Raw genomic sequence first — 23337 nt, 5'->3', positions numbered from 1 at the left:
ATTAGCCCATTTACTAGTGTCATTGTGCAAAGAAGAATAGAAATCTTGGCAGCTGCCCAGCTCTTCCAGTGGAGAGATTTTTTTTGAAAAGCAAAGGTATTGAGTTACCAATATGAAAAATTAGCTCCAAATTTGTCTCAGGAGTTGCCTAGGACATTTCTCGGGAAACTCAAAGGATTAGTCAGGTGCGCAAGGGGTAAGTACCTTACCTTGATGTGCCTAGAAATTAAATATTTTCTCCTCTCTGAAAAATCCTAGGTATCTGGGGAAAAAAATCCTAGGTTGCCACTCCAGACTTTTCCATCCTAGTTGTAGATGTGTGTTGCATCCACGCACTATGCCGTATAGGAATTGTTTTTTCATATGTTGTATTTCCTTGGAGATCATTATTGATAAGATTATAATAAATTTTAAAGAAGCTTTAAAAACAAGTGAGATGTTACCTTTCTGGTAGTAAATTCCAGAATTGGTCTCCAGAAACGTAGTGAGTAGGCTAGCGGGCCCAGGAGTTTGGGAGTTGTAGGAATAGAAATTTAGGGCATGTCCCTCTGGAGCCAGTGCGCTGGGCTTTCGTGTTTCTCAGTCTAAAGGAAGGAAGGAAAGTGTTTCTTTCCTCTTAGAAATACTTGAGAGCGGAATGCTAGCTAGAACAATTATTTGCCACCAGATGAGATTTGTATGTGCCCTGTCTGCTCTCCATAAATTAGGATCATTTAATATTTTCTTGCCAGTGTCTAATGTCCAGAAATGATTACTGTCCTTCTACATAGCTTCCACTAGATTGTACTATTATTATACAGTCTTGGAAAAGTACTTAAATTCTGTGAACGATAGCATGCTCACCTGTAACATGGGGACCTGTTCCCCTTGGGGAGCTCGCCTGTGTTACACACGTGTCAAGCATGGTGCAGGGCAGGTACTCAGGAGCGTTAGTTCCACAGGAGAGGAGATCCGGAAGGGGGTGATTAATGAGAGGGTGGGGACCAGGGAAGTAGCAGCCGGAGACCCCACTTGCTCAGCAGCCTAAGCAAGGACAGCGACCTGGAGACGGCAGCTGGGGAAGAGGAGGACAGATGGGTGGAGCCAGTGATTTGGTATGTTGTTCCCAAAGCGTTGCTTTTCTTTCTAATTTATCCTAAGTCTCTTGTTTTTCACTTAGAACCGCATGGAAGAAAGCAAAGCCTTATTTAAAACCATCATCACCTACCCCTGGTTTCTGAACTCATCGGTGATTTTGTTTTTAAACAAGAAGGATCTTTTGGAAGAGAAAATCATGTACTCTCATCTAATTAGCTATTTTCCAGAATACACCGGTAAGTAAGTGTCCATCTTGCTGACCTGGCCTCCCTGGCATCAGTTCAGAGTTCTCAGCATGGCTCATAGGGGCCTCCCTGATCTGCCTCTCATGGACTTTCTCACCATTCCCCACCTCTGAATGGAAGCTCCAGTTGAATCACTGTGTGTTTTCACCTCAGCACCTCCGCACACGCCTCTCCCAATGCCTGGAATACACTGCCAGCTCCTTTGCTAACTCCACTTTGTTCTCTGAGACCCAGCTCAGGCACTTCCTCCTTTGGGAAGTCCACCCCCATCCACTGTAGGTGCACCCCCCTCATGCTCCCTTGGGGGCCTGGGCTTGCCTTGCTCTCTCTCGGCCTTCAGCTCTCACCCCAGTCAGATCCTGAGGGCAGAGACTGTGCCTGACTCACCTTTGCACTTCCAGGGCCAGTCAGAGCACCTGGCACTTCCGATGTGTAAGGTGAAGTGTGGCAGCCCCTTTACCAGACACAGGGCAGACACTGAAGTTATCTGTATGACCTATCCAAGGCAGGAGAGTTTATGCCCTATTGCTAATTATTTCTGGTGCAGAAACGTTACCAAGTTTGACATTGATATTTAGAGGAGTAGTGTTTAAGCACTCTCCTTTTTCCCTTTATTCACCACGTTGCCATGTAGTATACAGCTCTCAAGCTTTAGAGTCAGACTTGGGTGGCCAGTTATGTTAGTCCCCATATTCCTTCTCTTTGCTCTCCTAGTTCACTTAAGAATTACCTCTTCAAAAGTGGTCCAAATCAGAAAATTAAATTAGGTCACTATTTTTCAACAAATCTCCTTAAAGTATGATTTTTCGATACCAGGGGACACTTTAAAATACTCTTTTGCAGGTTCATAATAAGGTATAATAAAAATAGTGTCCCAGGTAAATGAGTCTCTAGAGATAAGATGGCTCAAAGAAGGATTCCAAATAAGAACAAGAGTACATTGAAAATGATTTTGGGAGGACCTGGTGGTGAGTTGGGATCTTTCTTTTTTATTCCTCTAACTGCCCTCATGACTAGGACCAAAGCAAGATGTCAAAGCTGCCAGAGACTTTATCCTGAAGCTCTATCAAGATCAGAATCCTGACAAAGAGAAAGTCATCTATTCCCACTTCACATGTGCTACAGACACAGAGAATATCCGCTTTGTGTTTGCTGCTGTGAAAGACACAATTCTACAACTAAACCTGAGGGAATTCAACCTAGTTTAAAAGCTGCTGCCCACTCCTCACCCAGGCCAGAAAACCGGATTTGCAAGCTCCTCATGTTTTTGTTCGTAAGTGCTTCTGACATCACCCGGCCCAGCCCAGAGGTGGCACCAAGTCCATCATGCCGGCTACAGTGATGGGGATGGGTGATGGAGCGGAGCTTGTAAGATATTTGAGTTTAGCAAAACTTTTTCAAAGTCTTTATTCCCAAATTGTTTTTACATTTCTTTTCTTGACTTTAGACTGTAAGATTTTTGTGTAATTTTTGAATTTGATATTTTATAGAATTTTTAAGAACCACTGTGATTTACGATTTTGTTTTTTTTAATTGAAGTGTATGTAAGAATAGCCATTAAAAAAATCACATAACAGAGGGCTCAATTTATAGGTCATGCTTTGAGACCTCTAGGATTATCATTTTTTTAACTAAATCTTGTAATTGAGTGTTTTTCTCTCTTCATGCTGAAGTATGCCTTTAACATGCAACCAGAGACCTTTTTTTAAAAACAGTTGGTTCTTCTTTATGTTAACTTTCTAAGTCAAATTAATGACAGTATCAGTACCTCTAATTTAGTTTTGCCACAATTTGATGACTATGGAACCAAAGTTGACATAAGAAGATAAATGGGCTCTAGATAGTATATATGTTGTATTGGTGAAAAATGTGTGTGTGTGTGTGTGTGTGTATATATTCCAGTGTAAATGGCGAGGTCTTATAAACTTATGAAATAAGTTTAAAAACCCAACTTGTTTAACAAATGTAATGTAAGCCCTGCCAAAGGTCTGATGGCCACCACAGATTTGCTGTTTGAACCATGTATGCTGTGCCTTTCTGAGGCGGCTAAGAATATACCATTTTTCCATTAGCATTGGATTATGTTGTGTTTCCTTGAGCTCACGGTTAATTGATAGTTACGCTCCTAAAAAGAAGAATGCTGTGACTTTAATAGTTAATAACTCAAACTTTCTAAATGTCCTTAGAGGGGAGGAAAAATAATTTTCCCTCCACCCTTCTAGGTTCTTGGCTGAGACCTCACCCCTGTAATACAAGATTAACAGGAGAAAAGTAACAGAAGTCTAACAAACACCATTTATACCTCCTGTATACATGGGAGCTACCCTGGAAAACTGAGTTTAACTCCCCTGAAATGGCCCAAGCCATCACCTTAAATACCTTCTTCAGCTAAAGACACAAGAAAGATAGATGGAGGAGGAGGGAAGGTCAGTTATGGGAGGTTAACAGGTAAAGCACAGTAAAAAAGGGTAAGGTTGTTTTGCAGAATTAAGTTGGGCACCTTCTCCATTGAAAACGAGTTTCTTGTCATTTAGAGTCACCCTTCTCTTCTAGGTACAGAGAGGGAGACACACTTAAAATGGAAAGTTCCCTTATAAATGTAAATTTCCCTTACAATAGGTTTTCAGAGCTTTTCCTGTGTCTGTTGTTTCTTAAAAATAATCACCAAAAAGCACATGAACAGATGCTAAATCAAAACTAACTACAATGAGGTGTCACTTCACACCAGTCAGAAAGGCCATCATCAAAAAATCTACAAACAACAAATGCTGGAGAGGGTGTGGAGACAAGGGAACCCTCTTGCACTGTTGGTGGGAATGTAAATTGGTACAACCACTATGGAGAACAGTATGGAGAGTCCTTAGAGAACTAAAAATAGTTACCATATGACTCAGCAATACCACTCCTGGGCATATATCTATCTATCTGGAGAAAACCATAATTCAAAAAGACACATGCACCCCAATGTTCGTGGCAGCACTAATTACAATAGCCAAGACAGGGAAGCAACCTAAATGTCCATCAACAGAGGAATGGATAAAGAAGATGTGGTACATATATACAATGGAATATTACTCAGCCATTAAAAAGAATGAAATAATGCCATTTGCAGCAACATGGATGGACCTAGAGATTGTCATACTAAGTGAAGTAAGTCAGAAAGAGAAAGACAAATATATAATATCGCTTATATGTGGAATCTAAAAAAATGGTACAAATGAACTTATTTACAAAACATAAATAGAGTCACAGATGTAGAAAACAAACTTATGGTTACCAAGTGGGGGGGAGGGATTAAATTGGGAGATTGGCATTGACACATATACAGTACTATATATAAAATAGATAACTAATAGGAACCTACTCTATAGCACAGGGAACTCTACGTAAATACTCTGTGATGGCCTATTTGGGAAAAGAATCTAAGTAACTAAACTAACTAACAATAATCAGCTCAAAGTAATCCTTATACTGAAGAAGCAAATTTTGGGGTGGCATATTCTGTTCCTGTTCAGTCCTGTCTTTGAAAGTTCAATGAGGGACTTCCCTGGTGGTCCAGTGGGTAAGACTCCATGCTCCCAATGCAGGGGGTCCAGGTTCAATCCCTGGTCAGGGAGCTAGATCCCACATGCATGCCACAACTATGAAGTCCACATGCCACAACTATGAAGTCCACATGCCACAACTAAGAAGCCCACATGCCGCAACTAAAGATCCTGCATGCCACAACTAAGATCCCCCATGCTGCAACGTCCCAATGCAGGGGGCCAAGGTTCAATCCCTGGTTGGGGAACTAGATCCCACATGCATGCCGCAACTAAGAAGTCCACATGCCACAACGAAGACCCAGCACAGCCAAAGTAAATAAATAAATAAATAATAAATTAATTTTTAAAAAAGTTCAATGAAGTTTCACAGTCTAGAAGCTAAGTTGATAGAGGAGTGCTCTATTATTTCATTGAACCAACCTCTTAATCTCGAGGTTAGGTCAGCTCAGTTAAACAGTTGTGTCTCATTTCAGGAGCTGGTGTTGCAGGTGGGGTCCCAAAGTTAGCCTTATACGGTGCAAGCAATTGGGTATTTAATAGAGGCATGTCTATGGAAACAGGAGAAAAACAAAAGTTAGTGGTTGGGTCAAATTATAAACTCAGCCTGAGTCCTGAAGGCCACCAGTCAGATTTCTAGATGTTGGGGTTGAAGCATCTTCTGCAATTTGAATTTGTCTGATGTCATCGGATGTTCAGTTAAACTTCCTGAGTGGCCCATACAGCAACAGGCACAAAGATGATCTAAACGTGAGCCACTGGGGTCATTTCTCTGAACTTTATGTCAATCCATTCACATTCAGTTTGCAGGGTTTTGGGAAATAACTTTTGCAAAAGCAAAACAATAACTTTCATAAATGACAAAAGACTTAAAAACAGCCATGGTTAAAGATATAATGAGCCTTTGTTATAATGCAATTGACAAGGAAATATGGTTATGTCTGTGACATACATTTTAAGATAATAACGAATTACAAGTAATATTATATCAGGACATATCAGATTTCTAGGAACTTCATACAGTTTGTTCTTAGTGATTCCAAGTCAAAAGACTGGAAGAAAATTGGAAACGTTAGTTTGAAGAGATGTAGCCAGATTATTTGAGGAAAGTAGGATAATTCAGGATCTAGTCCAGTTTACAGGAAAATAATGAAACTTCAGACAGTTAACAGGACTAGAACCTGATATCCACAAGAGTATATTATTTATGGAAGCATCATTTTTCTCTCTACAATCACCCACATTTTTACCAAAGGAGAAGATTTCCATTCCAACTGAGATGGAAATAAAAACATTACTATGTTCTGGAGCTTTAGGGTTTAGTACAATTTACCTTTGTAAAGTCTGTATAAAGCATTCAGCAAAGGTCTGCGAATGCTCTCCTTGAGTGTACAGTTCAACCTTGGACCAGTTCACTCTTGATTGTATCATCCTCTGAACACTAACCTCCACTGATCCATTTCCTGATCATTTGAGGGAGAGCCTGGGAGAAATTCTGGTCATCTGTTTCCTTGGTTGGGGGTGGGGTGGGATGGAGTGGGGTGAGGGGTGGTCCACTAGGGGGCTGTCTGGCTTCTTTGATAACTGCAGTATAATTATGGGTGGGAAGAATACCCCTGAGCATCCAGTCAAGGTCCTTGTAAGTGAGGTTGTAAATGGCCACTGATCTTTCTAACTCTTCTCTAAATCTGGTAGGATCTTCTGAAAGTGCAGGCAAAAGGGGTTTTGTAATTTTACCTTGTTAAAAGAGTCCCTAAGGCTAGACACCATACTCCTTTGTGTCCTCTTTTCAATTTGATCTTTCCATAGGTACTAATAAGACAATTCCTTAGAATGAGAATTTTTTTTCAATTTTATAAAAGTTTCCAATTGGAAAATTTTTTTCCAATTTTATAAAAGTTTTTCCAGTTCAAAAGATCCATCATCTTGTCATTGATGAGTAGGATCTTCAATGGTATATTAATCTCAATAGCAACTCAAACCAATATGGCTTTTTATGGCTTAACCGTGGATGCAAGAGATGTCCCCTAGGACAGTGCAAAAGCCTGACTCTCATAATATCAAGAAAGTTCACTCCCAGAGTTAGCCTAAGAAAGCAAAGACCTTCTTTGTCACAGGTGGTAGGAATGGTGTACTGAAAACAATCTCTCACATTTTCTGTGAGAACGTGAAACACTTCCAGTCACAAACCTGCTAATCTGTAATACCAGGCAGGACACTACTGGAATGGGGCTTTTCCACCACTAACAAGACAACAGAGGTTGAGACGCCAAAGGCCCCTTATGGACCAGGACCCCTTAAGACAAACTCCCCTGAGAGCTGGCACAGTGGGACAAAGAGAATATGTTTCGAATTGCCATCCTATAGTGGCTGCCAGATACAGGCTGATACTAGCATCTTCCAGCTGGTGATGACTAGAGAGTTTTCTTACTAGTCAAAAAGCCAAGCTCTCAACACAAAAAACAAGATGAAAGGAAAACCTTATCTGACCTATGGTTCTCCTCCTTATGACAAATGACACAAAAGACAGAGACAACGTAAGACAGTGACCATCTATGGAAGGGAAAGGATCAACAGAAAACAAGAGTGCTTATAACAAAATCTTTACCAGAGTCTTTATGCTCAAGGAACTAATTCACACAAATATTTTCTTCTGTGAATCTAAATTTGGAAAGAATAAGGTGAAATTTCCCCTTCTTCTCTCTACTGGGCCTTATAGACAGAGATCCGAGAGAGGTGACTTTGGTAAGAATTCTTACCCTTTGCTGGCTTCTGCCAGTTTTCCAGGTTCCTATCTTCAGGCTCCAGAAGAAGTACAGTGTTTCAGCAGATCCCATCACGGGTCGCCAAACTGTCAGTGAGGAAAAAAAATTTTCCCTCTACCGTTCTAGGTTGTTGGCTGAGACCCCACCCCTGTAATAAAAGACAGATTAACAGGAGAAAAATAAATAGAAAACGAATAACATGTATACCTCCTGTATACATGGGGGAGACCCTGGAAAACTAACTCCCCCAAATAGCCCAAGCCATCATCTTAAATTCCTTTTTCAGCTAAAGACACAAGAAAAATGTTGGGAGGTGGAGAAGGCCAGTTATGGGAAGTTACTAGGAAAAACACAGTAAACAGAGTAAGGTTGTTAGGCAGATTTAAGTTGGGTATCTTCTCCACTGATAAAAGTTTCTTGTGATTTACAGTCATCCTTCTCTCCCTGGCAGAGATTAGAAGACACACTTACAAATAAAAATTTCTCTTATAAATGTAAATGTCTCTAACAAATGAGTAACTTCTACTAGATTTTTAGAGCTTTTCTTCTGTCTGTTTCTTAAAAATAATCCACTCAAAATAATCCTTATGTCAAAGAGGCCCATTTTGGGATGGCATATTCTGCTCCCCTTCATCCTCCTTTTTGAGGCAAGTGTATTCATCATCGCATTGAGGTTCCCTTAGTAGCTGGCTCAGTAAAGCAGAAGCAGAATCACCTGGGAAGTGCAGAGTGCTTCAAATCAAAGGCCCAAGATGGTTTTGTTTCTGCTTTTTATGTGAAGGTGTGTACACACATATAAATACACATACACACGTAAGCACATCATTCAGAGATTTAAGATGTGACGTGTTTTATCACCAGTCTACAAAATGTACCCAGATTAGTTACATATGTTATGGAACAATCAGCATTCCTGTAACTGCAGTAAGCCTTTATCAGCCACTTAGGATAGTCAGGTTCTCATTCTGTTGGAACACTTCCAAGTGTGAAGCTATTGAAGAAGAGAAGAACATCTATGCTGGAAAAGAAAGAAATTATGCTTATAAGAAGCTAGTGATTCTACAATAGTAATATTAAGCTTTAAAAGCTAAACTTCACTCAAGAAATGAAGGCAAAAGCAACTTTTTGTGGAACCTGACAATGATATTAAAATTTTATCTAGAACAGTAACAGTCCAGGAATAGCCAAGACAATTTTGCACAAGAAAACAAAGAATGGGAGACATGGAAGCAGGTGCCAATTGCTGCCCCTGCTGTTCCGGGAGTGCATGGGCTGCCACCACCACTAAGAAACACAGGAGCAGATGCCAATTGCTGCCCCCACTATCCTGGGGGCATGGGGGCCACTGCTGCCACTGGAAGACCCATGAACAGGGGCTGATTGCTGCCTCCGCCCTAATGGGAGCACACACGGGTCACCGCACCTGCACACCCCATATAATCAAACCCCATACCCACTGGGTAGGTGACCCACAAACTGGAAAATAATTATATCACAGAGGTTCTCCCACAGGAGTGAGAGTTCTGAGCCCCACGTCAGGCTCCCCAGCCTGAGGGTCTGGCATCAGGAGGAGGAGTCCCCAGAGCATCTAGCTTTGAAGGCCAGTGGGGCTTGAGTGCAGGAGCTCCACAGGACTGAGGGAAACAGAGACTCCACCACTCTTGGAGGGCGCACACAAGTTTTCACGTGCACTGGGACCCAGCACAAAGCAGTGACTTCATAGGAGCCTGGGCTAGACCTACCTGCGGGTATTGGAGGGTCTCCTGAAGAGGTGGGGGTTGATTGTGGCTCTCTCTGTGCAAGGACACCTGTGGTGAAGGACCCAGGGAATATTGATTGGTGTGAGCTCTCCCAGAGGTCACCATTTTGGCAACAAGAAGTGGCCCCACCCTACAGCCTGCAGGCTCTAGTGCTGGGAGGCCTCAGGCCAAACAACTAGCACTCGTGGGGGGGAGACATAGCCCCACCCATCAGCAGACAGGCAGCCTAAAGTTGTACTGAGCTCACAGCCACCTCTAAACACACTCCTTGACACATTTCTGCCCACCAGAGGGACAAGACCCACCTCCATGCACCAGTGGGCAGGCGCCAGTCCCTCCTACCAGGAAGCCTGCACAAGCCCCTAAATCAATGTCACCCACTGCGGGGCAGACACCAGAAGCAAGAGGAACTACAATCCTGCAGCCTGAGGAAAGAAGACCAAAAACACAGAAAGTTAGACAAAATGAAATGGCAGAGAAACATATTCCAGACAAATGAACAAGATAAAACCCCGGAAGAACAACTAAGTGAATTGGAGATAGGCAATCTATTTGAAAAACAATCCAAGGTAATGATAGTAAAGATGACCCAAGATCTTGGAAAAGAATGGAGGCACAGATCAAGAAGATACAAGAAATGTTTAACAAAGAGCTAGAAGATTTAAAGAACAAACAGATGAACAATACAATAATTGAAATGAAAAATACACTAGGATGAATCAATAGCAGAATAAATGAGACAGAAGAACAAATAAGTGAGCTGAAAGAGTGGTGGGAATCACTGCCACAGAACAGTATGAAGAAAGAAGAATGAAAAGAAATGAGGACAGTCTAAGAGACTTCTGGGACAACAATAAACACACCGACATTCCCATTACAGGGGTCCCAGAAGAGAAGAGAGAGAGAAAGAACCTGAGAAAATATTTGAAGAGATTATAACTAAAAACTTCCCTAACATTGGAAAGGGAACACTCACTCAAGTCCACGAAGTGCAGAGTACCATACAGGATAAACCCAAGGAGGAACATGTCGAGACACATATATTAGTAAAACTGACAAAAATTAAAGACAAAGAGAAAATGTTAAAAGCAACAAGGGAAAAGCAACAAATAAGAAACAAGGGAATCCCCATAAAGTTATCAGCTGATTTTTTCAGCAGAAACTCTGCAGGCCAGAAGGGAGTAGCACTATATATTTAAGTGATACAAGGGAAAAACCTACAACCATGACTAATCTACCCAGCAAGGCTCTTGTTCAGATTTGACAGAGAAATGAAAAGCTTTACAGACAATCAAAAGCTAAGAGAATTCAGCACCACCAAACCAGCTTTACAACAAATGCTAAAGGAACTTCTCTAGGCAGAAAAGAAAAGGCCACAACTAGAAACAAGAAAATTACGAATGGGAAAGCTCACCGGTAAAGGCAAACATACAGTAAACGTAGGAAATCATTCACACACAAATTTATCAAAACCAGCAATCCTGAGGAGAGTACAAATGCAGGGTACTGGAAATGCATTTGATATTAAGAGACGAGCAACTTAAAACAATCTTGTTGATATACAGACTGCTATATCAAAACCTCATGGGAACAGCAAACCAAAAACCTACAATAGATACACATACAAAAAAGAAAAAGCAATCCAAACACAACACAAAAGATAGTCATCAAATCACAAGAGAAAAAAAGAGGAAGGGAAGAAAAAAGACCTACAAAAACAAATCCAAAACAATTAACAAAATGGCAATAAGAACATACATATGATAATTACTTTAAAGGAAAATGGATTAAATGCTCCAACCAAAAGACACAGGCTGGCTGAATGGACATGAAAACAAGACCTGTATATATGCTGTCCACAAGAGACCCACTTTAGATCTAGGGACATATACAGACTGAAAGCGAGGGGATGGATAAAGGTATTCCACGCAAATGGAAATCAAAAGAAAGCTGGAGTAGCAATACTCATATCAGACAAAATAGACTTTAAAATGAAGATTTATAAGAGACAAGGAAGGACACTGCATGATGATAAAGGGATCAATCCAAGAAGAAGACCTAACACTTGTAAATATATATATGCACCCAGCATAGGAGCACCCCAATATATAAGGCAAATGCTAACAGCCATAAAAGGAGAAATCAACAGTAACACAATAAAACTGGGGGACTTTAACACCCCACTTACATCAATGGACAGATCATCCAGATAGAAAATCAATAAGGAAACACAGGCCTTAAATGACACATTAGACCCAGGGGATTAATTGATATTTATAGAACATTCCATCCAAAAGCAGCAGAATACACATTCTTCTCAAGTGCACATGGAACATTCTCCAGGATAGATCACATTCTGGGCCACACAGCAAGCCTTGAGTAAATTTAAGAAAACTGAAATATCAAGCATCTTTCTCGACCACAACACTATGAGATTAGAAATGAATCACAAGAAAAAAACTGTAAAAAACACCAACATGAGGAGGCTAAACAATATGTTACTAAACAACCAATGGATCACTGAAGAAATCAAAGAGGAAATCAAAAAATACCTAAAGACAAATGACAATGAAAATACGACACTACAAAACCTATGGGATGTAGCAAAAGCAGTTCTAAGAGGGAAGTTTATAGCAATAAAATCTTACCTCAGGAAACAAGAAAAATCTCAAACAACCTAACCTTACACCTAAAGCAACTAGAGAAAGAAGAACAAACAGAACCCACAGTTAGTAGAAGGAAAGAAACCATGAAGATCAGAGCAGAAATAAATGAAATAAAGAAGAAAACAATAGAAAAGTCAATGAAACTAAAAGCTGGTTCTTCAAAAAGATAAATGAAATTGATAAACCTTTAGCCAGACTCATAAAAAAAGGGAGAGGGCTCAAATCAATAAAATTAGAAATGAAAAGAAGTTACAACTGAAACTACAGAAATACAAAGGATCATAAGAGACTACAACAAGCAACAATATGCCAATAAAATGGCCAACCTGGAAGAAATGGACAAATTCTTAGAAAGGTACAACCTTCCAAGACTGAACCAGGAAGAAATAGAAAACATGAACAGACCAATCACAAGTACTGAAATTGAAACTGAGATTTAAAAAACTTCCAACAGACAAAAGTCCAGGACCAGATGGCTTCACAGGTGAATTCTATCAAACATTTAGAGAAGAGTTAACACCTACACTTCTGAAACTCTTCCAAAAAATTGCAGAGGGAGGAACACTCCCAAACTCACTCTATGAAGCCACCATCACCTTCATACCAAAACCAAGCAAAGATACCACAAAAAAAGAAAATTACAGGCCAATATCACTGATGAACATAGATGCAAAAATCCTCAGCAAAATACTAGCAAACCAAATCCAACAATACATTAAAAGGATCATACACCATGATCAAGTGGGGTTTATCCCAGGGATGCAAGGATTCTTCATTAACCACAAATCAATCAGTGTTATATACCACATTAATAGACTGAAAAATAAGAACCATATGATCATTTCAGTGGATGCAAAAAAACCTTTTGACAAAATTCAACACCCATTTATGATAAAAACTCTCCAGAATGTGGGCATAGAGGGAACCTACCTCAACATAATAAAGACCATATAAGCCAAGCCCACAGCTAACATCATTCTCAACGGTGAAAATCTGAAAGCATTTCCTCTAAGACAGGAACTAGACAAGGATATCCACTGTTGCCACTTTTATTCAACATAGTTTTGGAAGTCCTAGGCACAGCAATCATAGAAGAAAAAGAAATAAAAGGAATCCAAATTGGAAAAGAAGAAGTAAATCTGTCTCTGTTTGCAGATGACATGATACTATACATAGAAAATCCTAAAGATGTTACCAGAAAACTACTAGAACTCATCAATGAATTCAGTGAAGTTGCAGGATACAAAATTAATACACAGAAATCTTTTGTATTCCTATACACTAACAATGAAAGAGCAGAAAAAGAGAAATTAAGGAAACAGTCCCATTTACCATCACATCAAAAAGAATAAAATACATAGAAATAAACCTACCTAAGGAGGCAAAAGACCTGTACTCTGAAAACTATAAGACGCTGATGAAAGAAATCGAAGATGCTACAAACAGATGGAAAGATACACCATGTTCTTAGATTGGAAGAATCAATATTGTCAAAATGACTATACTACCCAAGACAATCTACAGATTCAATGCAATCCCTATCAAATTACCAATAGCATTTTTCACAGAACTAGAACAAAATTTTTTTAATTTGTATGGAAACACAAAAGACCCCAAATAGCCAAAGTAATCCTGAGAAAGAAATATGGAGCTGGAGGATTCAGACTCCCTGACTTCAGGCTATACTGCAAAGCTACACTAATCAAAGCAGTATGGTACTGGCACAAAAACAGAAATCAGATCAATGGACCAGGATAGAAAGCCCAGAAATAAACTGATGCACCTACGGTCAATCTACGACAAAGGAGGCAAGAATATACAATGGAGAAAAGACAGTCTTTTCAATAAGTGGTGCTGGGAAAACTGGACAGCTATGTGTAAAATAATGAAATTAGAACATTCTCTAGTACCATACAAAATAAACTCAAAATGGATTAAAGACCTAAATGTAAGGCCGGACACTATAAAACTCTTAGAGGAAAACATAGGCACAACAATCTTTGACATAAATCTCAGCAAGATCTTTTTCGATCCACCTCCCAGAGTAATGAAAATAAAAACAAAAATAAACAAATGGGACCTAACTAAACTCAAAAGCCTTTGCACAGCAAAGGAAACCACAAACAAAATGAAAAGTCAACCTACAGAATGGGAGAAAATATTTGCAAACGAAGCGACCAACAATGGCTTCATCTCCAAAATATACAAACAGCTCATGCAGCTCTATATCAAAAAACAAACAACCCAATCAAAAAATGGCAAAAGATCTAAACAGACATTTCTCCAAAGAAATGTCATACAGATGGCCAACAAACACATGAAAAGATGCTCAACATCACTAATTATTAGAGAAATGCAAATCAAAACTACAATGAGGTATCACCTCACACGGGTCAGTATGGCCATCGTCAAAAAGTCTCTGAACAATAAATGCTGGAGAGGGTGTGGAGAAAAGGGAACCTTCCTACATTGTTGGTGGGACTGTAAAACTGGTACAACCACTATGGAGAACTGTATGGAGGTTCCTTAAAAATCTAAAAATAGGACTACCATAGGATCCAGCAATCCTACTCCTGGGCATATATCCAGAGAAAACCATAATTTGAAAAGATACATGCACCCCAATGTTCATAGCAGCACTATTTACAATAGCCAAGACATGGAATCAACCTAAATTTCCACTGACAGAGGAATGGATAAAGAAGATATGGTACATATATACAATGGAATATTACTCAGCCATAAAAAAAGAATGAAGCAATGCCATTTGCAGCAACATAGATGGACCTAAAGATTATCATACTAAATGAAGTTAAGTCAGACAGAGAAAGACAAATATCAGTTGCTATTACTTGTATGTGGAATCTAAAAAAAAAGAAAAAAAGATACAAGTGAATTTATTTACAAAACGGAAACAGACTCACAGTCTTTGAAAACAAACCTACGGTTAGTTACCAAAGGGTAAAGTGGGAGGGAGGGATAAATTAGGAGTTTGGTATTGACATATACACCCTACTATATATAAAATAGATAATCAACAAGGATCAGCTGTATAGCACACAGAACTCTACTCAATATTCTGTAATAACCTATATGGGAAAAGAATCTGAGAAAGAATGGATATATGTATAACTGAATCCCTTAGCTGTATACCTGAAACACAACATTGTAAATCACCTATACTTCAATATAAAATAAAAATTAAAAAAACTGAATTACTGTGTTGTAATACCTTAGCTGTATACCTGAAACACAACATTGTAAATCAACTATACTTCAATATAAAATAAAAATTAAAAAAATTGAATTACTATGTTGTATACCTGAGACTCACATAATATTGTAAATCAACTATATTCTAATAAAAAAATAAAAATCAATCAATAGACTATGAAAACACCAAAACAAAAAACAAACAAACACCAAAGAATGGAGAAGTAGCTCTCAAAGATATCTAGAAATGTAACAAACAAAAAGCAAAACGAGCTGGGGTGGGGGGTGGACACCATGCTCTAAAGGTAAGGAACTGCTTCAGATCATCCAATTAAGTGAAAAGGGCTCAAGAGATTCAGTAACCAGAGGAATTAAACAATGAGGAATTTTGTTTTTAAGCACTTTCTAGCATTGAGTTATTATTTTTATCTTTGGCTGACAAAGCATATAAGAAAATGGCTTTGAATCACTTTTAATTGCAGAGGGCTGTTGAATAAATTAACAAAAGGTAGTAATATAATATTTTCTTAACTCATGGAAAGGCTGAACTCTCCATATTAGAAGAGAGATATTACTTATCTCTGCTAATATTAATTCTGCAAGTATAAAATTCTCTCCTAGCCCTTCTTTCAAAATATACTCATTACTTACCTCGGAAATGAGCTATTTGAAGTTTTCTGATGTTGGGAGGCACAGTCTTGGTGCTTAAGAATTTACTGGATATTACCACTCAACCTCTTGGTCAGCACTGATCATGCTAGGCTGGAATGCTGTCAGCTTTGACTGCAAAATTAGGACCTTGGGCAATCTGTTAGTTATCTACATTTATTAAGAACCCACAGAGGGCAGAGTTTAGATAGGCAAGGGAAGGCTTATTGGTAATGTTTCTAGTTCTATCCAGTAACTAAAGATAGAGGCAGACTGAAGATCAGAAATCTTTATTTGACTCAATTTATTTGAAAGAGGTACACATAGTTAAACTGGGCAGTCAGTGACCAAGCAATCCAATTCTACCAATAGCAAGAAATTATTATTTAGAAAAAAGTCATTGGTGAGCATAGCCAACCAATTTTCAGTGGAAAAAAAGACTAAGTTCAATTTCAAGAGGAAGAACTTCACTGTAAACGTTTCTGTTTATAAATTAATTATTTTACCAGAACACACAGAATCAAGGCAGAGACTGTATAACAGGCAACCAGGTCAGACATAAGTATAAGGAACACAAAAGTGAAGGAAATATTGCACTGATGCAGAAACAGACATTTAAATTTAAAGAACTGTCATCATCAACAATCATATTTTTGCTAAAGAATAAGCATTCCAAAGGAGCAAAGACTATTTGGTCAATACAAAAATTAGTAAGGAAATATTTTTAAAGTGCACATTCCCTGAAAAATTCAATTTTATATGTAATACACATATTCACATATAGAGGTGATCATTTTAAAAGGTCTACAACAACCTGACCTTGCAACAAGTCCCACATACAATTTCTAATAGTCTGTGAGTGTGAGTATAAAATTATTGACATTGAGAACATTTCAATGTAGTCTACATTGTTACTTGAACATTTTTCAGCTCCCAAAGTGGAAACTTTTGGGTAGCCAATAGAACGCTGGTGGTATGATGGCATTAGAAGAAATGTTGGGGGTTTCCAACAGGATCTATCTTAAGTACACTTCTGATTATTAGACTTTTTATTATATTGCTCTTACAGGGTTTCTTATTACAAGGACTTCGTTAGAAGCAACCCATTATTAAAGGTATCAGAGCAATACTAAATGAATGTGAATGGTATTCAGTGACAGACAGGGATTTTCAGGTTGACAGATATCACAGCAGGTGCTAAACTATAATACAAATAACTTTGGATTTGTATAAAGTAATAAAAACTTTAAAAATATACTCATATCAACCTATAAAATTTGAAGTTTCATCTCTTACATGGCTCATTGGGTAACCAGAATTATCAGTTTTTTGGAAATGCCATAATGCTTTTAGAAAAGAACTAATCTGTAATTGTAAAGCAAAACTTAAAAAAAAAATGACATTGAACAATTTACCTTACAAAAGAGGAAATAAAGTAAAAATGGTTTCAATTAAGGAAACATGAAGAAGGTTTGTAAAAGAGTAGGATCCAGCATCTTCTCAGTCCTTGTGCTGGCCTTTTAGGATAGCCCTGAAACAAGTACTGCTTTACACCAACTGTGGTAGAAAGAAAAGAAGCATAAGAAAAGGTCTGCACTGATAGCTGTTTTGGGCAATGATCAAAAATATAGATGATAAGAATCCTAAAAATTTTAACTGATCAGTGCTAGCTTGATTAGGTATAGCATTAGCAGTAAGGTATAATTTCAAAAGTATATTTCAAAGGATTGGGCAGGAGGGTGGATGGTCCTCGTTTATAGTATGCAAAGGAGCTATCAGTGATACTGGGTAGCACCAAAGAATACCAGAGTGAATAAATTTTGTATTGAATCTTGCAAAAAGAATCAGGTTATGTGTATTTTCTACTTGAATCCTACAGAAATTAGGAAATCCAATTATTTTCAGCTAAACAGCACTGGCATTTATTTAGCACCCTCCAGAGCATAAGTATTTTGGCCCTAAAAGATTGTGACCTATGAATAAGCTCCCCATTTGCCTTTGCCACCTGTATGGTGAATCAGACAGAAGGCAGATGGAGCACACTCAATGTACTTAAAAGGAGAACTTCTGTGCCCATCTTAGTAGAATGCTTAGTGCACAAGAGATTGAAATACATGTAGTTAAAGGATATCCTATGACCTTTTTTGGGTGCTTGCTGTTTGTGGATCTAACGTGTCTATGCTTTTTCTAGACCACTGATATCTAGTGGGACATATTACACAGGTATCTAAGGGTATCTGATACACACCAGGAAAGGGAAACATTTCCGAAACAAGAGCTATCCTGTCTTCTCACTCAAAAGAAAAAGGCAGTGCTCACAACTTAAAGACTCCCTGAGTCGTGGATCTGTTGCTTCTTATCTAAGGTAAGGTAAGGCTTGGCACAGCCCAGATTGTTTCAACAGTCACTGGATGGTAAACGCCTCCTACAGCACTGGCTTCCAAGGGTTTTCTCCCCACCCCACCCCAAATTGCAATTCCCAATAAGAAAGTACGTTTTATATTGTGACCCAGTACACACAGTATAGATTATTTAACTGAAACGATATTTCAGGAAACAATATTTAACCTTGTTACACGCAAAACTCTCTTCTTTTCTTTTCTATTCTATTTTTAAAATATGCTGATCTTGAACTGATTTTACAGCTCACTAATTGGTTAAGAACTACAGTTTGAAAAATACTGTCCTTGAGGATTTTAGCTGATCTTGAGAAAAGGTAAAAGCAATGGCCCTAGAACCCAAACAGATTTCTCTGACTTGTGTCGGCTGGGGCATGAAAACACCCATTTCCAAACAGCTACTTCTCCCTTCAGTGTATGCGGTGCACTTTCAGTTCCTACAGGCAAACTAACCCAGTACCTTGTCCCAACCTTTTTAATACTGGGGCTTTGGCTTGGCCTGAAGTACCAACTAAAACTGGTAACCAATGACTGAATAAGGTTCATAAAATTCGGCACAGAGTAGTGTCTTTATTTTTTACCAGACAGGAATAGGATACTACTTTGCAGGCTCTTTCTAAGAGATGAGCTAGGTGCGTATATATTCACTGGGATAGTATTATATTACTGCTACTACCATTGGAAAAAATGAGAGAGATAATTTTATAGAAATGATAAATAAGTTTAAGAAGATTTTCTTATTTGGAGGCCACAGGATAATTTGGGGATGGATTAGGATTCTGGAGGAGAGAGGGACAGGGAAGGACTTCCTACAGCTAGTCATGATTATTTAGGAACCAGAAAATAACTCAGCTGTACTAAACTGAGCCTGGGAAAAATTCCAAGGTCTTGCTAACACCAGGAAAGAAGCAGCCAACATACATACTGTAATAGGGAAGCCACTGCAGAAGTGCACATGCTCTTTGGTTCAGAGAGTATTTTGTAAATGTGAAGAAATCACAAGCTTCTTTTTTTTTTTTTTTTTTTTTTTTAATTTATTTATTTATGGCTGTGTTGGGTCTTCGTTTCTGTGCGAGGGCCTTCTCCAGCTGCGGCAAGCGGGGGCCACTCCTCATCGCGGTGCGCGGGCCTCTCACCATTGCGGCCTCTCCTGCTGCGGAGCACAGGCTCCAGACGCGCAGGCTCAGCAATTGTAGCCCACGGGCCCAGCCGCTCCGCGGCATGTGGGATCCTCCCAGACCAGGGCTCGAACCCACATCCCCTGCATTGGCAGGCAGACTCTCAACCACTGTGCCACCAGGGAAGCCCTCACAAGCTTCTTATTGTATCAGAAATCAAAGTTGCTATGTCTAGGGACTTCCCTGGTGGCGCAGTGGTTAAGAATCCGCCTGCCAATGCAGGGGACACGGGTTCGATCCCTGGTCTGGGAAGATCCCACATGCCGCGGAGCAACTAAGCCCATGCGCCACAACTACTGAGCCTGCGCTCCAGAGCCTGTGAGCCACAACTACTGAACCTGTGTGCCACAACTACTGAAGCCCATGCGCCTAGAGCCCGTGCTCCGCAACAAGAGAAGCCACCGCAATGAGAAGTCTGCACACTGCAACCAAGAGTAGTCCCACCTCGCCACAACTAGAGAAAGCCCGCGCACAGCAATGAAGACCCAACACAGCCAAAAATAAATAAATAAATAAAATTGATTCTTAAAAAAAAAAAAGTTGCTATGTCTAGGGATCATAGTTTTCTGGAGGAGAGTTGGCAGGGAACAGACACTCTGCCTCCAGCTTCATACAATAATCACAGATCAGGATACATGAAGGGTATAGGGCTATAGCTAACACATAATATCAATACAAAGAGATAAAGGACAGGATACTCAGGACATCTTCCGTAGCAATTACCAAAAAACGAAGACAACTTTGCAATTCTCAAGCAGAGAGCCACTAAACACAGTTAAATATAATTCAGGGTAGATTATTTTTAAATACCATAAGATTATGGACTCTGTAATATCCAAGAAAAAGACTACAGAATCAAACACATAATTGTAAATTGTAAAATGTTATGCTAAAAAGACTGACGCATCTAGTGATCTACTTATGTTCTTCGTTTAGATGAAGAAAATCTTCTAAGACAATTGATAAACTACTGCTCTTGAAATTGTGGGTCTTTCCATTCTAGAAACAAGAATTGATGGGAGGTGTTAGTGGGTAGATGACTGATGGGTAGAGAAAGAATAAGGAAGGATATTTCTAGGTTCTCATTGGTAAGGGAACAGGAAGGATAGGCACACTGGCTTTGCATGTATAGTAGTTACAAGACCCACTTGCCTGGCCTCCAGAGGATACCAGAAGAATTTCTATCCTTACTCTTTTAGACTTTTCCCTTTTACTATGGGATACCCAAAGAGTTATGGGTCTGTATTTTTCTGAGAATAAAATCATGAAACTGGAGTAGGTAATGAGGTACTTGGCTAATGGCACTGACTAGAACTCCAGTAAAACAACATTTCAGATGAGGACAATCTGATAAAAGCTTTCTGACTACCTCTGCTCTTAGGTTTAATTCTAACGTATGCAAAATTGACAGAGCTCAGCAACAGAGAAAAAGTGCATGTTACTTTGAACAAAGGTCATCATGGGAGCATGCACTATGATGAGATTTGAAATTTGTCATCTCATGATTAAATTTATGTTCAGCAAAGAAAAAAAATTCTGAAGGAAACTATTATTAATAAACAATGAGATCTGTAATCAGAGGAAAATCAATAGTATTTAGTAGCAAGATTTCGTCAGGAAGAAATACAATTACAGTCTGGCATGCTGTTTATTTTAGCTTTTACAACAAAGCAAGGAATCTGAGGAGAATTTCACAACCATTGACTTATGTAGTCTCCAATTCTAAAAACAGTTTATAGTAATTTGGCGGTACGCACAACATGCATCAAATACTTTGTATTATTCAATAACTAAATAAGACACTGCATCATTCTCTTCATGGTTCACAATCATATATTCATCCCCTTTCACTTGAAAAAGTCCATTAATATCAAGGTACAAGGATCTTGGACAAAAATCAAGGAAAAAACCCCCCATGACATCTTTACTAATGTGCAGCCCATGATTTTTGTTCTGACAAGTATACACTTAAAAGAGTGATTCTCACTTGAATAATTGTAGAGAAAGCAAACCAGAAATTCTCAATCTATTGCCAACAGGACAGGTTACTGGGCTAGACTTTAGGGTACATACATTTACCCGACATGCATATAGAGAGGGGCTGTCTGTTCTGAAGCATAACTCGTATTAAGATGGTGGGACTTTTGTTTATTTCATACCACCAGTGAATAGGAAGTTGGTATTGTTAAGGCCTAAGGAATTTTCCTTTAAGGTCAGCAATCTATTAAACATGACCTTGGTAAACCAAGTAGATCTCAAGGAGTTGGCTTGAGGAAGTATTTCTAAGGCTTGAAAGTTCTGAGAGGGGCCTTCCCTTTTTGGGTAGCACACTCATTTCTTCAAGCCTTTCTTAGGATGAGGCTTGAAGGGGTATTAGTCAATCTGTATTATATAAAATAAAAAAGATTGTTTTTCATAGTCATGCTATGTACTTCATATAGTAATTCAAACCTACTCTCTATTTAAAAAAATAAGGAAAATCATACCAAAATATTTATCTGTAAAAAGAACTTCATGTTTCTAAAGAAACTACCACCAAGGTTATCTTGATACCACTAAGGCAATGTCTGATTTGATCATTTACCCATCACTCATTCAGGGACCTTGAAGTAAGCATGATAGAACTGTAAAATGTGAACTAGGAACATTACATTTAGCTCCATTAAATTTAGGCTAAATATGGGCCATTTCTCCACCATTACAGAGAATCACCTGGAGCAAATATTTAAGATTCATAAAAGAAATATTTCCTTTATAAAGTAATTAGAATTGTAACCAGATGCATGATTCAAGTTAGAAAACCAAATGGATCCCCAAAGAGTTGAAACAGTTTAATCACATAACTGTTTTACTTGATTCTGATTTTTTTTTAAAAGTACTTGAAATTACTTCTATACTATACTTCCCAAACAGGTTTTAGAAGGTACAAGGTAGAAATTGTAATGATTTATTGCTGTGTATCTTCAGGCAGCAGTCTCTGTCAGAGGCTTGGGGAAGGTTCTCTTGCTTCTTCTAGCTTTCTGAGGATCCACTGTTGTGGGGAAATGAAGCAACATTTACTTAACTTCAGTGAACTTGCAATGACAAAATATAATGAATGAAAATCTAGAAGTTGTCTTTCCAGTTTAGTTAGGAGTATACTGCTATAGCCAATAATTAAATTCTCTATGCAGGAGAGATCATTCACTGACTTAAATGGCCCAGATGACTCAGGGACAATGGTACTGGGTTTGATTTAACAGTAGTAATAATGTTTTTCTAAGGTCTTTGGACTTAGATGTTCATCTTCAGAATAAGCAAAGTAAAATGAAGTATCCTGAGAGAGAAGGGTAATTTGACAGCTGGATTGAATAACTCTGGCATAGTGTGAAAATCATCTATGTAGAATTCCTTTCAACCTATGCCAATTCTGTATCACAAACCTTCACGATTCCATATATTGGATTTACTGATTGAATAGGAATAATTACATATAATTCTACAGTGGGTAGTAGCATAGCAACATTCTTGAGCATATTAGGTGCTTTTATGATACATTTTTCTAATTTGAAAGGATCTGAAATCACAAAATTAAAATGCAAATGAATTGTAAACCTTTCTGTCAATAATGTCTATTATCATTAGGCCTGCATGACAAATAAAAGCCATGGAGGTGATACTGGTGTTATCCCATTATGAAAAGCTTAAGCAAAGATATTTGTGCTTTTCTACTTAAGAAGAACCTAGTAAAAATAGCTCTAAGATAAGTAGAGAAAGAGAAATGGACTCGGTAGCCTTTTCTGGATGTTTCTGGCAGAGCAGGAGGATTAAAAAGAAACCTTCTGGGATAAAATAACACAGT

At 38.7% G+C, this 23337-nt stretch overlaps 2 protein-coding genes across 2 annotated transcripts in view; one reads left to right on the top strand and one right to left on the bottom strand.

The window, feature by feature from the left end:
* Window positions 1-5211, top strand: part of GNA14 (G protein subunit alpha 14) — a 209704-nt gene extending 204493 nt beyond the window's left edge. The window contains exons 6-7 of the mRNA XM_082401496.1: window positions 1160-1313; window positions 2340-5211. Coding sequence (XP_082257622.1) covers window positions 1160-1313; window positions 2340-2530 — 345 coding nt within the window. The 3' untranslated portion in view covers window positions 2531-5211. The remainder of the gene's footprint in view (window positions 1-1159; window positions 1314-2339) is intronic.
* A 10982-nt stretch (window positions 5212-16193) lies between these two features.
* Window positions 16194-23337, bottom strand: part of VPS13A (vacuolar protein sorting 13 homolog A) — a 264222-nt gene continuing 257078 nt past the window's right edge. The window contains exon 72 of the mRNA XM_082401536.1: window positions 16194-22527. Within this exon, the coding sequence (XP_082257662.1) occupies window positions 22477-22527 (51 nt within the window). The 3' untranslated portion in view covers window positions 16194-22476. The remainder of the gene's footprint in view (window positions 22528-23337) is intronic.

This window comes from Balaenoptera borealis (genome assembly GCF_965194805.1).
Source record: "Balaenoptera borealis genome assembly, chromosome: 8".
Classification (NCBI taxonomy): Eukaryota; Metazoa; Chordata; class Mammalia; order Artiodactyla; family Balaenopteridae; genus Balaenoptera; species Balaenoptera borealis.
The sequence above is the reverse complement of the archived record's forward strand: the minus strand, read 5'-3'. Positions and strand labels throughout refer to the sequence as shown.